The sequence below is a fragment of the Polyodon spathula genome, chromosome 3 (assembly GCF_017654505.1).
Source record: "Polyodon spathula isolate WHYD16114869_AA chromosome 3, ASM1765450v1, whole genome shotgun sequence".
Classification (NCBI taxonomy): Eukaryota; Metazoa; Chordata; class Actinopteri; order Acipenseriformes; family Polyodontidae; genus Polyodon; species Polyodon spathula.
The window spans coordinates 96,325,325-96,344,496 of NC_054536.1; the positions used below are offsets into that span (position 1 = coordinate 96,325,325).

General features: G+C 41.8%; 1 protein-coding gene across 1 annotated transcript; it reads right to left on the reverse strand.

The window, feature by feature from the left end:
- Window positions 1–14,433: 14,433 nt before the first annotated feature.
- On the reverse strand, window positions 14,434–17,342 carry LOC121308862 (prostate stem cell antigen-like). Its single transcript, XM_041241541.1, has 3 exons — window positions 17,236–17,342; window positions 15,907–16,026; window positions 14,434–14,891 (listed from the first exon to the last, which is right to left on the reverse strand). The coding sequence occupies exons 1-3, from the start codon at window positions 17,285–17,287 to the stop codon at window positions 14,692–14,694; spliced, it is 372 nt and encodes a 123-aa protein (XP_041097475.1). The 5' UTR covers window positions 17,288–17,342; the 3' UTR covers window positions 14,434–14,691.
- Between the last annotated feature and the right edge of the window lie 1,830 nt (window positions 17,343–19,172).

The following is a 19,172-nucleotide window of genomic DNA, read 5'->3' on the forward strand; positions in this document are numbered from 1 at the left end:
GCTAAAAAAATTGAATCTATTCAGTTTTGAACAAAGAAGACTATGCAGCGACCTGACTCGAGCATTCAAAATTCTAAATTGTATTGACAATGTCAACCCCAGGGACTTTTTCAACCTGAAAAAAGAAATAAGGACCAGGGGTGACAAATGGAGATTAGATAAAGGGGCATTCAGAACAGAAAGTAGGAGGCACTTTTTTTACAATGAGAATTATGGGAGTCTGGAACCAACTCCCCAGTAATGTTGTTGAAGCTGACACTGTGGGATCCTTCAAGAGATTCTGGGATCAATAAGCTACTAACAACCAAACAAACAAGATGGGCCAAATGGCCTCCTCTCGTTTGTAAACTTTCTTAAGTTCTTATGTTCTCATATGGAAATGCCATGAAAAGATCTATCAAATTTGATAAAGTTACAAATTATTTCTGGCTCAGAGAGTACCAGGACCGTGGCATGCAGCATTTCCACATTTTCCTTTGGGTGAAAGGTGCACCAGTTATTGGAGTTTCGCCCAAACCACAGATCGAGCAGTTCATTAGGCAATATGTCATCTGCACTATTCCAAGTGACCTGATAGCACCTATACAACACCCTACAACCCTCAACCGCCACATAAAAACATACCTATAAAAAAATCTGACAAGAGCTATGCCTTTGGCATCATGAATGACATTAATTGAAATAAGTCTCTGGCCAGCAGACTGTGGAACGTTGTACTCTGCAGCCTGTCCAACAGAGAATGCTGTGCTCTTGAAGCATCCGACAGTCTGCTAGGCATTGGTCTGTATGGCACGGATCCACACACTACTATCAAGTGGGTTGATGTATCAATGATTTGCAGCCATTGGGAGAAATCAAAGGAAGAAATTGATAAGTTGGTCAATGGTACAATAGGGAAACTTCAAGATGTTTCCTATTATCTAGAAAACCCCATGATGGTGAAAACCACAACCATCCATTTTAACAATGAACACACACACATACATTTGAAGGCATAAGGTTAAAGTCTGAAGTTATGGATAGGGCCTACATTGTTGGACAGCAGCTTCCAGTAATCGGTGCACACGCAATCACCATTCATAAATGTCAGGGCATGACACCCAAAACAGTGATGATGGACCTTGGTAACTCCATTTTCTCCTGTAGCCAAAGTTTTGTGGCACTTTCTAGATTTACTTCCTTAAGTGGCGTCCACCTTATAAACTTTGACCCCACCTGCATTAAAGCACTTCCATCTGCAGTTGCAGAGTGCAGCAGGCTGAGAAGTCTTTACTGCCCTGAGTTGATAAGCTTGAAGGAGACCAACACACACACAAGGGATCCATGGTGAAGGATCATGTGTGTTTTCGTACGTCAAGCCATCACCAATGTTCAGGAACAACAAAAGCTACCACATTCTGAGGGAACAGTTGCAGTCATGCATTCAACACTCACCTCACCTCCTGCTAAGCAAACACCATGTTACAATGTCTTCTTCAATCTTTCTTTCCTAGTTCCACCTGAAGAAGAGACCTTTGAGGTCTTGAAAGCTTGTGAATAATTATTATTTAGTTAGTCCAATAAAAGGTATCACTTCTCCTTCTCTTTGTCTGAAAACTTCTGAAACAGTCATTAACAGAGTGAACAGCAAGCCCTCAGGACTTTTGTTACCAATTATGATCAGCTGCCATCCACTACACCTCTCAGTATTGTGGACATCTGCCACTTCTTAGGAGAATCCTTCAGAATGGTTCAGCAGCAAGATGTTGCTGAGTTTTGTGTCAAACTTGCCCAAAAATATGTGATCTGGTTTCAGTTACCACAAGGCATGACATGCTATGTACAGAATGTTGGTACCGCACATCAATTCCATGTGTTTGGAGCAACTAATTAATATGTAGCACAAGTGGGCACCCACTGAAGGTGGCAGATGTGACCACTGCCAAAAATCTACACTACTTAAACCCAAAGTCCAGGAAGAATGCTTGCAGTCCAGCTTATGCTTTGGCAAACCAAACCAAATGGGAATTGTAGTGCATCGAATGCATGAGAAACACAAGCCAAGTTTTTAATGAGTGCCTATTTGCTTTGTGCTGGGCAAGGTTGCCCCAATGGTTTCTTGAAACTTGTCTTGTGTTTTTAATATCTCCACTTGGCTTTTTTTCACATTTCCAATATGTTTTTGTTTCAGATAAAACATATAGCAGGGTTATCCAAGAAAAAACGAAAACATATATAAACAAACACAGGGCCAATACTGAAGTCACTGCCAAGTTTCCAGCAACAATACAAAGCTGTGAAGGTAAAAAATAACAAAAAAACATGTCCTTAATTATAGGAGGAGATATTGTATCTGAGATATTATAATATCCATACACATCCTTGCCTGCAGCACAGCTCCACCCCCATGTGATAATGAACCAGAGCACCTGCAGCATCCCTGCCTGCAAGCACAGCTCCACCCCCATGTGATAATGAACCAGAGCATCCTGCAGCATCCCTGCCTGCAAGCACAGCTCCACCCCCATGTGATAATGAACCAGAGCATCCTGCAGCATCCCTGCCTGCAAGCACAGCTCCACCCCCATGTGATAATGAACCAGAGCACCTGCAGCATCCCTGCCTGCAAGCACAGCTCCACCCCCATGTGATAATGAACCAGAGCATCCTGCAGCATCCCTGCCTGCAAGCACAGCTCCACCGCCATGTGATAATGAACCGGAGCATCCTGCAGCATCCCTGCCTGCAAGCACAGCTCCACCCCCATGTGATAATGAACCAGAGCATCCTGCAGCATCCCTGCCTGTAAGCACAGCTCCACTGCCATGTGATAATGAACCAGAGCATCCTGCAGCATCCCTGCCTGCAAGCACAGCTCCACCCCCATGTGATAATGAACCAGAGCATCCTGCAGCATCCCTGCCTGCAAGCACAGCACCACCCCCATGTGATAATGAACCAGAGCATCCTGCAGCATCCCTGCCTGCAAGCACAGCTCCACCGCCATGTGATAATGAAACAGAGCATCCTGCAGCATCCCTGCCTGCAAGCACAGCTCCACTGCCATGTGATAATGAACCAGAGCATCCTGCAGCATCCCTGCCTGCAAGCACAGCTCCACTGCCATGTGATAATGAACCAGAGCATCCTGCAGCATCCCTGCCTGCAAGCACAGCTCCACTGCCATGTGATAATGAACCAGAGCATCCTGCAGCATCCCTGCCTGCAAGCACAGCTCCACCGCCATGTGATAATGAAACAGAGCATCCTGCAGCATCCCTGCCTGCAAGCACAGCTCCACTGCCATGTGATAATGAACCAGAGCATCCTGCAGCATCCCTGCCTGCAAGCACAGCTCCACTGCCATGTGATAATGAACCAGAGCATCCTGCAGCATCCCTGCCTGCAAGCACAGCTCCACCCCCATGTGATAATGAACCAGAGCATCCTGCAGCATCCCTGCCTGCAAGCACAGCTCCACTGCCATGTGATAATGAACCAGAGCATCCTGCAGCATCCCTGCCTGCAAGCACAGCTCCACCCCCATGTGATAATGAACCAGAGCATCCTGCAGCATCCCTGCCTGCAAGCACAGCTCCACTGCCATGTGATAATGAACCAGAGCATCCTGCAGCATCCCTGCCTGCAAGCACAGCTCCACTGCCATGTGATAATGAACCAGAGCATCCTGCAGCATCCCTGCCTGCAAGCACAGCTCCACCCCCATGTGATAATGAACCAGAGCATCCTGCAGCATCCCTGCCTGCAAGCACAGCTCCACTGCCATGTGATAATGAACCAGAGCATCCTGCAGCATCCCTGCCTGCAAGCACAGCTCCACTGCCATGTGATAATGAACCAGAGCATCCTGCAGCATCCCTGCCTGCAAGCACAGCTCCACTGCCATGTGATAATGAAACAGCATCCTGCAGCATCCCTGCCTGCAAGCACAGCTCCACCCCCATGTGATAATGAACCGGAGCATCCTGCAGCATCCCTGCCTGCAAGCACAGCTCCACTGCCATGTGATAATGAAACAGAGCATCCTGCAGCATCCCCACATGCTTCCTCATCTTGCCCTGGCAGCACTTCTTATAGAGCCTGCAGCAGAACACACGCAGTCAGCTGCATTTCTATAGCACTTTACCAGAACACACACACAGTCAGCAGCATTTCTATAGCACTTTACCAGAACACACACACACACAGTCAGCTGCATTTCTATAGCACTTTACCAGAGCACACACACACAGTCAGCAGCATTTCTATAGCACTTTACCAGAGCACACACACACAGTCAGCTGCATTTCTATAGCACGTTACCAGAACACACACACACAGTCAGCATCATTTCTGTAGCACTTTACCAGAACACACACACACACAGTCAGCTGCATTTCTATAGCACTTTACCAGAACACACACACAGTCAGCTGCATTTCTATAGCACTTTACCAGAGCACACACACACAGTCAGCTGCATTTCTATAGCACTTTACCAGAACACATACACACAGTCAGCTGCATTTCTATAGCACTTTACCAGAACACACACACACAGTCAGCAGCATTTCTGTAGCACTTTACCAGAACACACACACACAGTCAGCTGCATTTCTGTAGCACTTTACCAGCGCACAGACAACCAATTAAAACACATGGAAAAAACCTCTTAGGTAACAATTAAAAATCAAGCCCAACTGATTCAATCTGATAGCTCTTTGTTTTTAAATACACTGAATCAGAAATACTTGCCTTCCTACATATCGTATTTTAACTACATGATTAAAAAGACTAGAATGAAACAACATTTTTTTTTTTATCCAGCTGAAAGACTTGTAGTCTGAAACGTCCTGATATAGTTGATTTTTTAAAATCAAATGTTCACATTTTTGTGCATCTACATGAACTTTTTCTTTTTGACTTTGCACCTTTTGCTACACATTGTCATATATATATGTATATATATATATATATATATATATATATATATATATATATATAGAGAGAGAGAGAGAGAGAGAGAGAGAGAAGAGAGAGAGAGAGAGAGAGAGAGAGAGAGAGAGAGAGAATAACCTTTTGCAGGCACTGTGGTATGTACTGCGAACATTGTCCTGCCCAACTGCAGTTCTATGTAAAAACCCCTAGATGGCCCCATTTCATACAGCTGTGTTGCTTTCAATAAAATCAAGAACATTCACTGTAGATGCAAAGGCAAATATCAAGACAGTAATAAAACTAGTACAATTTTATTTATTTATTTTAACTCTCAAAAAAAAAAAAACATTTAATGTCTTTGTCTCAAATAGGGTGCTGACCATATATTTCCACTAATGGATCTGCAAACCAGATTTGTGGTTTAAGATTCTAAAAGTTATGTTTTAGATTATTATTATTATTATTTTTTTTACACAATACAAAAAAAAAAAAGTTTAATATATTTTTTGAGTTAGTGACTTCAGCTAGTGTGGGCTAGGAACAATTCTATAATGTATTCAATGTAACAGCGTACGCAGAAAGAGTACACAGAACTGCAAACGCAAGTCAAAAAGGAAGTTAGAAAGGCCAAGAGAGAAATAGAAATGAACATTGCTAAGGGAGCTAAAACCAATTCCAAAATGTTTTTCCAATATTACAACAGCAAGAGAACATTCAAAGAGGAGATTAAATGTTTAAGAGATACAAATGGCAAAATCGTAGAGGCAGAAAAAAAAATAGCAAATATGTTAAATGATTACTTTTCACAAGTTTTTACAAAGGAAGATACTGACAACATGCCCCACATGTCATCCAGTTCCTATCCAGTTTTAAATAACTTTAGCATAACTGAGGCAGAAGTGTTAAAGGGACTAGGAGCTCTTAAAATAAACAAATCCCCTGGGCCGGATGAGATCCTCCCAGTAGTACTCAAAGAAATGAAAGAAGTAATTTACAAACCGCTAACCAAGATCATGCAGCAGTCTCTTGACACAGGGGTGGTACCGACAGACTGGAAAATTGCAAATGTAATACCGATCCACAAAAAGGGAAACAAAACTGAACCAGGTAACTACAGACCAGTAAGCCTGACTTCTATTATATGCAAACTTATGGAAACTATAATAAGATCCAAAATGGAAAATTACCTTTATGGTAACAGGGTACTGGGGGACAGTCAACATGGTTTTAGGAAAGGGAGATCGTGCCTAACTAACTTGCTTGATTTTTTTGAGGATGCAACATCGATAATGGATAATTGCAAAGCATATGACATGGTTTATTTAGATTTCCAGAAAGCTTTTGACAAAGTCCCGCACAAAAGATTAATTCTCAAACTGAACGCAGTTGGGATTCAAGGAAACACATGTACATGGATTAGGGAGTGGTTAACATGTAGAAAACAGAAAGTACTGATTAGAGGAAAAACCTCAGAATGGAGTGTGGTAACCAGCGGTGTACCACAGGGATCAGTATTAGGTCCTCTGCTATTCCTAATCTACATTAATGATTTAGATTCTGGTATAGTAAGCAAACTTGTTAAATTTGCAGACGACACACAAGTAGGAGGAGTGGCAAACACTGTTGCAGCAGCAAAGGTCATTCAAAATGATCTAGACAAGATTCAGAACTGGGCAGACACATGGCAAATGACATTTAATAAAGAAAAGTGTAAGGTACTGCACGCAGGAAATAAAAATGTACATTATAAATATGATATGGGAGATATTGAAATTGGAGAAGGAATCTATGAAAAAGACCTAGGAGTTTTTGTTGACTCAGAAATGTCTTCATCTAGACAATGTGGGGAAGCTATAAAAAAGGCTAACAAGATGCTCGGATACATTGTGAAAAGTGTTGAATTTAAATCAAGGGAAGTAATGTTAAAACTGTACAATGCACTTGTAAGACCTCATCTTGAATATTGTGTGCAGTTCTGGTCACCTCGCTATAAAAAAGATATTGCTGCTCTAGAAAGAGTGCAAAGAAGAGCGACCAGAATTATTCCGGGCTTAAAAGGCATGTCATATGCAGACAGGCTAAAAGAATTGAATCTGTTCAGTCTTGAACAAAGAAGACTACGTGGCGACCTAATTCAAGCATTCAAAATTCTAAAAGGTATTGACAGTGTTGACCCAAGGGACTTTTTCAGCTTTTTTTTTCAGACTTTTTTTTTTCAAAAAGAAACAAGGACCAGGGGTCACAAATGGAGTTTAGAAAAAGGGGCATTCAGAACAGAAAATAGGAGACACTTTTTTACACAGAGAATTGTGAGGGTCTGGAATCAACTCCCCAGTAATGTTGTTGACGCTGATACCCTGGGATCCTTCAAGAAGCTGCTTGATGAGATTTTGGGATCAATAAGCTAATAACAACCAAACGAGCAAGATGGGCCGAATGGCCTCCTCTCGTTTGTAAACTTTCTTATGTTCTTATGTTCTTATTAGGTTAAACCTCTTCCACAAATGTTCATTACTGCTAAATACTTAGCTGTTCCCAACCAACATCTATTACATTCTGGTTTTCTGTACCACTGCTTCTGAAATGTACATGTTTTACCTACTATAGAAACACCCAGGGATCATGAAGTCAGTTAAGATCCAGGATTTTGTATTTAAATCTATAACAGATTTATCAAACACATCCTATTGGTTTTCAAGCTCATTTGTACAGTACAATGCTTCAAGTAGGGCACTAGACACTGTAGCATACCATATATGGGATATGATAAGATACACAAATCCTAAGAAATTTCAAGAGGGGAATAACCAGTGAAAGTAATTACAGTAGAGATCTATTATTATTATTATTATTATTATTATTATTATTATTATTATTATTTATTATTATTATTAGTATGTTTATGTTATGAGGACATTATTGTTATTATGTACTAATGAAAATGAATACTGTGTGTGGGGGGGTTACATTATTTTCTGGTGAAAAGGTTTTGTGGAAACTATTCATTATTATAGATCAATTTAAATAGAAAGTAGCGGAGTAAGAAGCATTTCAGAGGTCTGTGTACTACTTCATGGTCTGTGACATCACCACACACACCACTCCAGGCATCATTGTGACACGTGGTGTTCATCATGGAATTGAACAGCTCCTTGGAGGACTCAGGCCAGGAGCAGTACTGCAGGTGCCTTATTTTTGTTTTTTGGGAAGGAACAGCCGCAAGAAGCAACAGCAGCAGCAACAGCATCAGCCACCCCAGTAAGAAGAGCCGTGGGTGGAACCGTGGGAAGTCTGGCTCGGGTGCACCTGGTGTGGCCACTTGGAGCACCGCTGGTTGGACTGCCCGGAGGTGCGTCCAGACTGGTGCGGTCGCTGTGAGGGTTCCAGACACAGCTGGAGGAAGTGCCCTTTTGTGGGACTGGTGGCACAACAATCTTCACAGCCGGCTCTGGAGGGAAAGTCTAGCACGGCTTCACTGCCACAGGCCTTCTGCCAGGTCTACCTGGTGGATGAGTGGTGTCCTGGTTGTGGCGAGTCTGGGCACACAATGATTATTTGCACCTCCCAATATCAGGGAGAGGTGTTGGCTGCCCAAACGAGCCAGAACCAGGCACCCTGAAGAATCCAGAAGAGCCGCTGTTCTCAGGTACGAGCCCAGAAGAAGGAGTCACTGTCCCCGGCACCCAGAGAAGTGCCTCCAGTCGTGGTGCTGCAAGAACAGATGACCTCGAAGCAACTGTGGGACTGGCTGACTGACCTCGATGGAGACATGAGGAGAAACATTCCAATCACGATTGATGTCCTGTAAGCCCGAGTCAGGGCATCGTGGGAGGCTTGGGAAAAGCTGCACCACCCAGAGTCCCTCCCAGATATTGCAGTCATGGTGTTGAATTACCTGGCTGCAGTCATGGTGCTGAATTACCTGGCTGCAGTCATGCTTCTGAATTACCTAGCTGCAGATATGATGCTGAATTACTTGGCTGCAGACATGAGAGGGGCTCCGCCATCTTCAGCAGCCGTGGGGGGAGTCATGAATACTCCAGCACCTCAAATGAAGGAACCCGAGCATCCAGCACCCAACTGGGGGAAACCACCCCATCCCGGACTACACCGGAGATAAAAAGGTGGTGTCTGCACTGTGGAGAGGGCGATCATCCCACCCCCCTCTGCCCAGGCCACGTGTCCCAGAGGGAACTGCACCAGGTTCCATTGCCAGAGGGAGAAGCCCTACATCTCCAGAGAGAAAGAGAGACTCCTTGCTGTCTCCTGTCTCCACTATTTGCCATTCCTGCTTCTGCCTCTGTTACATGGGAAAGACGGCCTGTTGTCACTTTCTCCACCACCAGATGAAGACTGCCTGCTGCCCCTGTCTCTACTGCCAGATGAAGACTGTCTGCTGCCCCTGTGTCCACTTGGTTCCGTCTCCAGTGCCAGAGGGGAACGACTGGGAAGAACTTGTGCATCCTCAACAATCTGAGCATATGACGTCTCAAGAACCAGAAGGGGTGGAGCCATTGCCATCATGCCAGCCTAAGAGGAAGGATCTGCTATTGCCACTGGAGTGAAAGAAGCTGCTGCAGTGTTCTCCTGCGCTGGAGTGGGAAGAGATGGTGCCATGGCTCAGTGTGCCAGAAGAGGGAGAGACGGTGCCATTGCCATGGTTCCCACCATAGGGAGGAGAGGAAATTAAGCTACCTCTGCCTCCACCAGCTGCAGGAGCCAGGGAATTCTGTCCACTGCCACCTTCTCCAGAAACTCCCATGCTGTTGTCACCATTGGCACCGCCCAAGGATGCCTGCCCTACATCGCAAGAAGAAGAAGCTGCCTCAGCATCCTTTCAAACCAAATTGTATGATCACAGCTTATTGGGTCAGTCTGATCACTACAACTGCCCTGCATCCATTGATCACAGCTTACTGGGGCAGTCTGATCAATAAAACTGCCATGCATCCATTGATCACAGCTTACTGGGGCAGTCTGATCAATACAACTGCCCTGCATCCATTGATCACAGCTTACTGGGTCAGTCTGATCAATACAACTGCCCTGCATCCATTGATCACAGCTTATTGGGTCAGTCTGATCAATACAACTGCCCTGCATCCATTGATCACAGCTTACTGGGGCAGTCTGATCAATACACTGCCCTGCATCCATTGATCACAGCTTACTGGGGCAGTCTGATCAATACAACTGCCCTGCATCCATTGATCACAGCTTATTGGGTCAGTCTGATCAATACAACTGCCCTGCATCCATTGATCACAGCTTACTGGGGCAGTCTGATCAATACAACTGCCCTGCATCCATTGATCACAGCTTACTGGGGCAGTCTGATCAATACAACTGCCCTGCATCCATTGATCACAGCTTACTGGGGCAGTCTGATCAATACAACTGCCCTGCATCCATTGATCACAGCTTACTGGGGCAGTCTGATCAATACAACTGCCCTGCATCCATTGATCACAGCTTACTGGGGCAGTCTGATCAATACAACTGCCCTCCATCCATTGATCACAGCTTACTGGGGCAGTCTGATCAATACAACTGCCCTGCATCCATTGATCACAGCTTACTGGCGCAGTCTGATCAATACAACTGCCCTGCATCCATTGATCACAGCTTACTGGGGCAGTCTGATCAATACAACTGCCCTGCATCCATTGATCACAGCTTACTGGCGCAGTCTGATCAATACAACTGCCCTGCATCCATTGATCACAGCTTACTGGGGCAGTCTGATCAATACAACTGCCCTGCATCCATTGATCACAGCTTACTGGGGCAGTCTGATCAATACAACTGCCCTGCATCCATTGATCACAGCTTACTGGGGCAGTCTGATCAATACAACTGCCCTGCATCCATTGATCACAGCTTACTGGGGCAGTCTGATCAATACAACTGCCCTCCATCTATTGATCACAGCTTACTGGGGCAGTCTGATCAATTCCCTGGCAAAGTTTAAGTCATGGTTGAAAGCCTATTCTGATCAATCAAGCCTTGATTGTATGTTATGTTTTTATTTTATGTTCAGTCCTGTTTTACTGGCCTTTTTTATTTGTATTGTGTAGCGCTTTGTCAAATGAGATGGCATTACCATGAAAGGCCTTATGCCTTGAGTGATGATATTTATTTATTTATTTGAAACTCAACTGCATAAACATGGAATATGCAGCAGTCTTGTCAGGCGCAGTCTGATCAATACAACTGCCCTGCATCCATTGATCACAGCTTACTGGGGCAGTCTGATCAATACAACTGCCCTCCATCTATTGATCACAGCTTACTGGGGCAGTCTGATCAATTCCCTGGCAAAGTTTAAGTCATGGTTGAAAGCCTATTTGTTCTGTCAAGCCTTGATTGTATGTTATGTTTTTATTTTATGTTCAGTCCTGTTTTACTGGCCTTTTTTATTTGTATTGTGTAGCGCTTTGTCAAATGAGATGGCATTACCATGAAAGGCCCTATGCCTTGAGTGATGATATTTATTTATTTATTTGAAACTCACTGTGTAGAAAAGAGCCCTTAAACATGGAATATGCAGCAGTCTTGTCAGGCTCTTTCAGCTCTTTGCTAAATCCTTAACCCCTGAAGGTACACAAGAAACTGAGCGCTTGTTATTCAAACAGTTTCTTCTTAAAATACATTTGAGAGGTGGGCTCCCAAGTGGCGCATCCAGTAGAGGCACTCTGCACGAGTGCAGGATGTGTCCTATAGCCTGGACATCGTCGGTTCGAGTCTGGGCTATTCCACAGCCGACCTTGGATGGGAGTTCCCAGGAGGCGGTGCCCAATTGGCTGAGCATCACCGGGGGGGTCTAGGTCAGCCAGGGTGTCCTCAGCTCACTGCACACCAGCAACCCCTGTAGACTGGCCGGGTGCCTGTGGGCTTGCCTCTTAGCTGTCCGAGAGCTGCATTGTCCTTCTACGCTGTAGAGGTTGACAAACTGCTAATACAAAAGCTGCATACTAGACAGCACTATCAGTGACATCTAGAAGGAGTCTATCCCTTTCTTGTGCACATACTGTAGCTGGCTCACCATCATTGTATTTATTGTCAGTGGAGTGCTTTATTAATTGGTTACATTAGTAAAGTAAATGTTCACAACAAATCATGTGTGTTTGCCACCGGCATGTCTTGTTCAATACATTGCAGTACAGGATCTAGTCAAACATTTTTACCATGTGTGTTCTTTGTAAAGTGCTTGTATTTTGATTTTGTTTGCATTATTATCCCACATGTTTAACCACTGTCATTCAAATAGAGCTCTGTGTGTTTCTCAGGGTGGGGTAAGCCTGGTGCAATGTTAGTACATGTTGAAGGAAAGTTGTTGTTGAGGTAAACATTTCTGTGTGTACCCTGCATTTTTAATTTTAGCCAAACATTCTAAGACTTACCCACAAGCCCATTCCATGTGTGCTTTCACTTCAACATTCTGACAGCTTGATGTTGTCTTTCAATGGAAGCGCCAACTCCCTGCTTATGACACACTACCAACAGAGTCAAAACATTTGGAAGTTTACAAGCGAGAGGAAGCCATTCAGCCCATCTTGCTCGTTTGGTTGTTAGTAGCTTATTGATCCCAGAATCTCATCAAGCAGCTTCTTGAAGGATCCCAGAGTCAGCTTCATAGGGGAAGCATACACTAATTTCGGCTCAGCTACTTCAATCTTTTTAAGAAATGAGATTCTGATTGTTGTTATATTTTACACTAACCCAAGAGATAATGCAGGGTATTAAATTGCTTAGTTGTTTTTTTTTTTCTTTAATTTTTACAAGATAACAGGCACATACTGTTATAACCTACCCCTTTGACTAAAGCAGTCAGTTTTATTTTGAAGCATCAGTTCCAACTCTTAACTCGACGGTTCCATTTCAGAGCGTACATGTTTTGATAAAATTAAAAACTAAATATATAAAAACATAAATGTAATAGGAAATAACTGCAGTATAGTAGAGGTGTGTCTGGTCCGCAGCAGTAATAAATAAAGACAACATGTTGTAGTTCAAAGCAGTTAAAACACAACACAGAGCTGCTCGCAGGCAGCTCCTAAATAGAGATCCCACCCCCAAGCCCTATTCGCTCTCACACGCAAGGGCACATTTACACACACACACACTGACCAATGGCTCAGACCCTCGGTCCCGCACAAGCAACTGACTGGCTGAACTGAACACAAATCACAGTGCAGCCAACACAGACCCCTCTCTCATACAGCTGCACTGTGCACATGACACCGTAGGCAACACTGCCTAGACACAAAACACGCTTCCACTCACATACTCACGCAGAGTGACAGACACAAACGACGGGGAAGACAGGACAGCACACATTATTGAAATGTGTTATTTACAAGAGAAGTAATAGCCCCGGTCCCCCCGCAAGTTCAATGTAGCACAAAGAGTCCCACTCGGTGGTACTGCAAGACCCAACGTTACACTCTGTACCAGTGTTTGTTCTGATGTCTTTAAAAATTCAGATTTTGCAGTTTTTCCAGGTTTAGCTAAATATTCAGAATAATTTTCTCCTTCGTGTCTCGCTGGATCTGCATATTGTAATACACATTTTTTGTACCATTATTGTAACGTAAAATATCGACGTGAAATACAAATAGTAATTCCGTTCTGAGACAGCAGCTGCTAGCTACAGAGAGGGGGCACTGTGGGCAGGGACCCGGAGACATCGTGTGAACAATTTACCTTGGGGATTGGACAGTGAAGGTCTTGGAATACAATTGACCCCCTTGTGCATTTTTATGGTGAATATTATTAAGCAAACTGCACTTTGGGGTAAAATACTCTGTTATACATCTGTCCATTTGCATTAAATGAGGACGTGTTAACCCTGCTATGGCCGTCAAGTTTTTTAATAAGAGAAGCTACTTTATTTATGTAACTGGATTCTGTTTCTGTACGAAATACTTCTTTTCCTGTCAGACAACCCATAATCTGCATATGACAAAATTCTGGCTTGTGAGACCGGATTACTGAGGGGCTGGCTAAGCATTGTATCACATGTGATGCAGAAATGGCCATTACAGGGTTAATAGAATATGAATTAAACTGTACGGTTTCTCTTTGTGTATCTTTTCACTGTTATATAAAATAGATGCATTTTCAGTATGAGAGAACGTTTGCCACAAGCTAAAGGACGGTCTACCTAACAAACATGTGTCTTTTCCTGTGTGCTGTGAGCACATACTGAACGATGCATGATATATATTAATTATAGCATGTTATTATTTTAACAGGTTCCTTCGAAAACAAAGCTGAGTTATTGTGACAATGGTGTAAGACTGCATGTTAAAAAAATAATAACAAAATTAATCTAGCACAAATATGTATTTAAAATGTTTTAATAATAAATGGGGAATATATTTTTTCACACAGGGAAGTACCCACATGGGTGTTGTATATATATATATAATATTCTATATATATATAATATATATATAGATATATATATTATATATATATATAATATATATAAATTAACGTTAATTATATCAAGTTCATATTTATTAGACTTCAGTGTATCTAATTGCTAAATCATATATTATATACTATAACACCTATCATTATAAAGCCAGAGCAGAGAGATAAATGGTAAGAATGCAGAAATCAGTAGAGAAACACACCCACACAAACCATGGCACTTTCAGAGTGAAAGGGGGTTATAATATCAGAATATCACACTTCAACAGGCAAGGGAAAAACCGCAGATCCTCTTCCAGGGGCAATGAAGAGTAGCGCTGGGTGCTGCTGCCCTTACGCTGTGATCTTGCTGACCAGGAGAAGCAGAGCTGCTGAAGCTCCCAGAAGCAGTACATTGAGCCTGGCTGTGGTGGAGCCGTTCACGTTGCACAGGTTCGTATTACAGCACGTCACTTTTCTCTCAGATGTGGAGTTTGCAGCACTGTTGCATGCACTTTTTGTGGTACATAGTTTTGTGATGTTATGAACTTTAACTGCAGAGAGACAAAAACAGGTTGGCATTTTTAACACCTGCAATACAGCTGAAAAACAGCAGAGGCACAAAGAAGAGATAGACCTACTCAGGCCATTATGCATACCCACCAACTATCCGAGGACTTGTAGGCTTACTCTCCCCCTGAAATAAAAACGAGCCCCAACCCCCCCCCCCCCCCCCCCCCCCCTTGCTGGAGTGGGGTCAGCTGCGGTGTTGTTATATCTGTTTCCATGGGGATGCTATGTAAGGTCTAAAAAAGGGTTGCGGACCAGGATTGGGTTGCATAAATACAAGCGAGTTCATTTTTTATTGTTAGTATAGGTGTGTTATTTTATTAAATTGACTGCATGCAAGCAGCGGTGTGCAAAACTCTATGTTCTTACAACAATTCCTATACAGAGACGCACACACACACACAAGGGAAAAAACATTTTAATGGCAGTTTATTCACATAACAAGTAAAGCAAACAAATACCGGCAACGTTTACAGTTTCGTTACATTAACAAATCAATTGCTTAAGATTGATGGCAATTATTTATGAAAGCAAACATTCTCAATTTTAATATAAATGTTTATATTAGAAAAAAATGTAATCTGTATAACGCTATTTTTATTTTATCGGAAAAACACTTAAAATGTATTAACGTTTAATGGGTGTATTTTTACACTTATGTTTATAAGATCTTTTTAAATGCTTCTGACATGTAGACTATACTAATAAAGCATAGGCAGTATTTACTTTTATGATTGTATCTGACTGTAGTGGCTACAGGGGGAGGAGCAGGGTTTGAAAGCTGGGTGCCTAAACCACGATAGACAGACCAACATCCATTACAATCCAGTTATTTACAATGGAAACTATATTATGGCCCGGGGTAAACTGGCACACTGTACAACAAGAAAAACAAAATCATACAGGGATAGGCAAAAAAAGAGAAATGAAAACCTCATTTCAGGCTGTTTTGTGACTAGGCAGAGAGGTAAGCGCACGCTTGCTGTTGTCTTTACTCACGCATTGTGACAATGGTGGTCATGCACGTGTCGTCAGTAGAACTGCAGTTCTGGGCAGTCTTGTTGTTGCAGGCCTCATTGGAGGTAGAGTCTGTACACGTGTAGCATGACAGGGCTTCCACTGCAAAGAAAAACAATAGCACATAGTATCTTGATGAAGAAGAAAATACATAGCACCTATTATCTTGATGATCGTCATTTCAAAAATATTATACTATAACGTTTGCTTTTACTCAAGATTCAGGTTACTAGACATCCTGGAAAAACTGGGATCGTCCCAGTTTTCACCCTTAATTTTTTGACCCGGTAACAAACAGTAAAATTGTTAACTTGTCCCAGTTCTGTATTCACATTTTGTAGAAGTTCAAAACTGTACCATAAAGAAACTTATGGATTACAAAACTGTAGCATAAACGTATGGATTATTTAATAATTCTGGTTAACTTTTTTAAAAATGTATTTTTTGGAATTACCCCCCCCCCCCCCCCACTAAGTTAACGTTTAATTTTGTCCCTATTGTGTTTTAATTAACACAGCCATTTTTCTCATTGATCGATCAGCTTGGGGCTGTGGTGCCTGAATAAAATATAAGACTGAGACCTTGCTGCGGTCGCCAGGCTCCTTTCCTTTGTGTGTGTGTGTGTGTGTGTGTATATATATATATATATATATATATATATATATATATATATATATATATATATATACACACATACACACACCCTCAATGTTACATTTTTAAATTACGATTGTGTCATTTTATACTTATTTGAATGGCTTCAGATTTGCTTCAGCTCTGTTTAAAATACCAAACCCACACACTACTCATCCAGTGGATTACATTCAATACTATCTCCCAACAAAACTTAAGACATGAAAGACTCAACAAGATATGCTTTAAATAAAACATGCTCCTATTTTACCATTTGTAGAGCTTAGTACTTGCATAAACATATCTTAATGAACAAAAGCTCCCCACACACTTTGTTACATACAGAACCTTCAGACTGGCAAAACTTTATGAAAGTATATCAAGCAGACAAATGAGCTTGATGCCTTCACCTGTGTTCTGGTAGGGTGTGTAAAGCATCAATTTAGAGCCCTTCAATTCTATGACGAGTGTGTGGCTGAAATTCAGGCACAATAAAATAAAATAAAGTGAGCACAGGCAATATGGTGCCGTAGAAATGATCTTATGAAATTAAACTTACCAGCACAGCTACTAATGAAAGCAATAAAGTAAAAGAAAGTGAGCACAGGCAAGCGGGTGAAGCATGGTATACAAGCACAATGTGGTGCTGTAGAAATGATCTTATTAAATTAAACTTACCAGCACAGCTACTAATGAAAGCAAGAAGCAGCAAAGCAAGAGCGGTCTTCATGGTGGAGCTGTACGAGTCGTTTTCACTCTCAATATAAGGAACTGCCTCCTCTTAAATACTCTTTTGGGATCATTGTTTTCTGACGTCCAAATATTTGGCTTATTTGTAATGAACAGTGTTCTTTAATATTTATTCTTGTTGCTTGGTTATAATCTTGGCCACGCCTCGAATGGTGTCTTGTTCCCCTCTTGATGCCATTTAAATACATTTAAATACACAAAGGAAAAGACCATAATTGACAAAACTATAACACTCGTTTGATTTCCTGAATGTTTGAATGCTGCTGAAGTAAAAGGAGGAGCCACATGAGCTGCTGTTGTACAAGCATGATTTTAACCTTAGAGGAAGAACAAGAATAGAAATCGAACACTTCAGTTACAAACTGCACACACATCTGTATCATTATATTCATTGTGTTTACGCATAACACATAGCGTATGACCTCGTTCACCTAACAGTTAACCCTATTTTGTTTGGGTTTTTCCATTTCAGAGATCAGTTATCATCAATTAAGTAAGAATGAAAAAAGAGAACAAAATGTTTTAAAAGTTCAATGTGTCCTTGAAATCTGCATTCAGATTTCATTGCCTGTTAGTTTTCTATGCTCTGAAACTACTCTATTGCAAATCCCAACATTTATATTTCTGTTCCGTCTTATTGAGATATTTTAAAATATGTATATATATGTAGCTCATTTGTGGGTGACAATATTAACAATAATAGTGTTAATAAAAAAGGACATCATACAATTAATATTTCTGAAATAACAATGCATCTGATTCAGAAGCGTGACACAACTATGTACAGAGATCAGTAGCTATGAAAACAGGATAGAAGATAAGAAATATTTCATTTTGTTTTGTAAAGAGCCATTGTCTGGTGTATAAGGAATATAATTATGAGTGCATTTAAATTCAAGTTAGAAAGGCTGAAAATCTTTCATGGGTCATTCCTTAGCAACTCAACCAGCGGCGTTGCCCGACCGTTTCTTATTTTGCTAGAAAAATTCACCAGGGGGTTATCGGTCCACTGAGTTCAGAAATGTGAATTTTTTCAAGCATTTCATTATTCAAGCATTGCCACAGGCAATAAATGCAACTTCAAAAATCTGCCAAAAATCCACAATCGGAGTTTACCAAAATGTTTTGCTTGATTCTTGTAGATCTCATCAACATCTATCCAAAAATATATTTGGGTGATTTTTTGGAGCACCCCCTATATGAGTTATTTCAGCCTAAACTTGGTAGAAATACAACAAATCTAATTTCAGAGGGGGTTAATGACAAATGGGGGAGCTTGAAACCAAAAGTGTTTCACAAAATTTAGAAGAGTGGTCCCTAAGGTTCTTACGACAATACTAACATTTTAAAACCCATATCCCCCACAGGGTTGGGCTGAAGTTCAAGTAAAACTCGTCCCTTATCCCTCCTCTGGCAACCTGCCAAAAGTGAGTTAGGTGCTCCTGATATTCTTTTCTCAAAAGCCTTGTTCATTATGAGTCGAACAAGGTGCTACATATGATAGTAACGTCTAAGTTGAGCCCAGGGTGATTTTCTTGTTGGGGTCACTTTTTCACTTTAGGTTGACCTAAGCCAGGTTACAGCTCGAAGGGGAAATAAAAATAAAAAAGATTAGTATTTCTGAACCTGAAAACACCCAGGTGAATTTTTCTAGTAAAATCTGAGACAGTCGGCTAACAAAATGGCCCTTTTCTGGTTGAGTTGGTGTGGAATGACCCACATACAACTTCCTGATAGCACAAAGTTCTGGAAAAATGTCAAATTGGCCGACTGACAAAGTTTCAACAAAAAGCCGTTCTCAATGTCCATAGATTATTGATATAGCCTATTTGCACTATTGCGTGGTTAAAAGTTCTATGTTTGTT

Bases quoted from the DNA above. Each gene is read 5' to 3' on its own strand.
- LOC121308862 (XM_041241541.1), bottom strand. From the start codon at position 17,287: ATGAAGACCGCTCTTGCTTTGCTGCTTCTTGCTTTCATTAGTAGCTGT. The intron at 16,027-17,235 runs GTAAGTTTAATT...TTTTCTTTGCAG, and splicing joins TTTCATTAGTAGCTGTGCTG to TGGAAGCCCTGTCATGCTAC. The intron at 14,892-15,906 runs GTGAGTAAAGAC...GTCTCTCTGCAG, and splicing joins GACCACCATTGTCACAATGC to TTAAAGTTCATAACATCACA.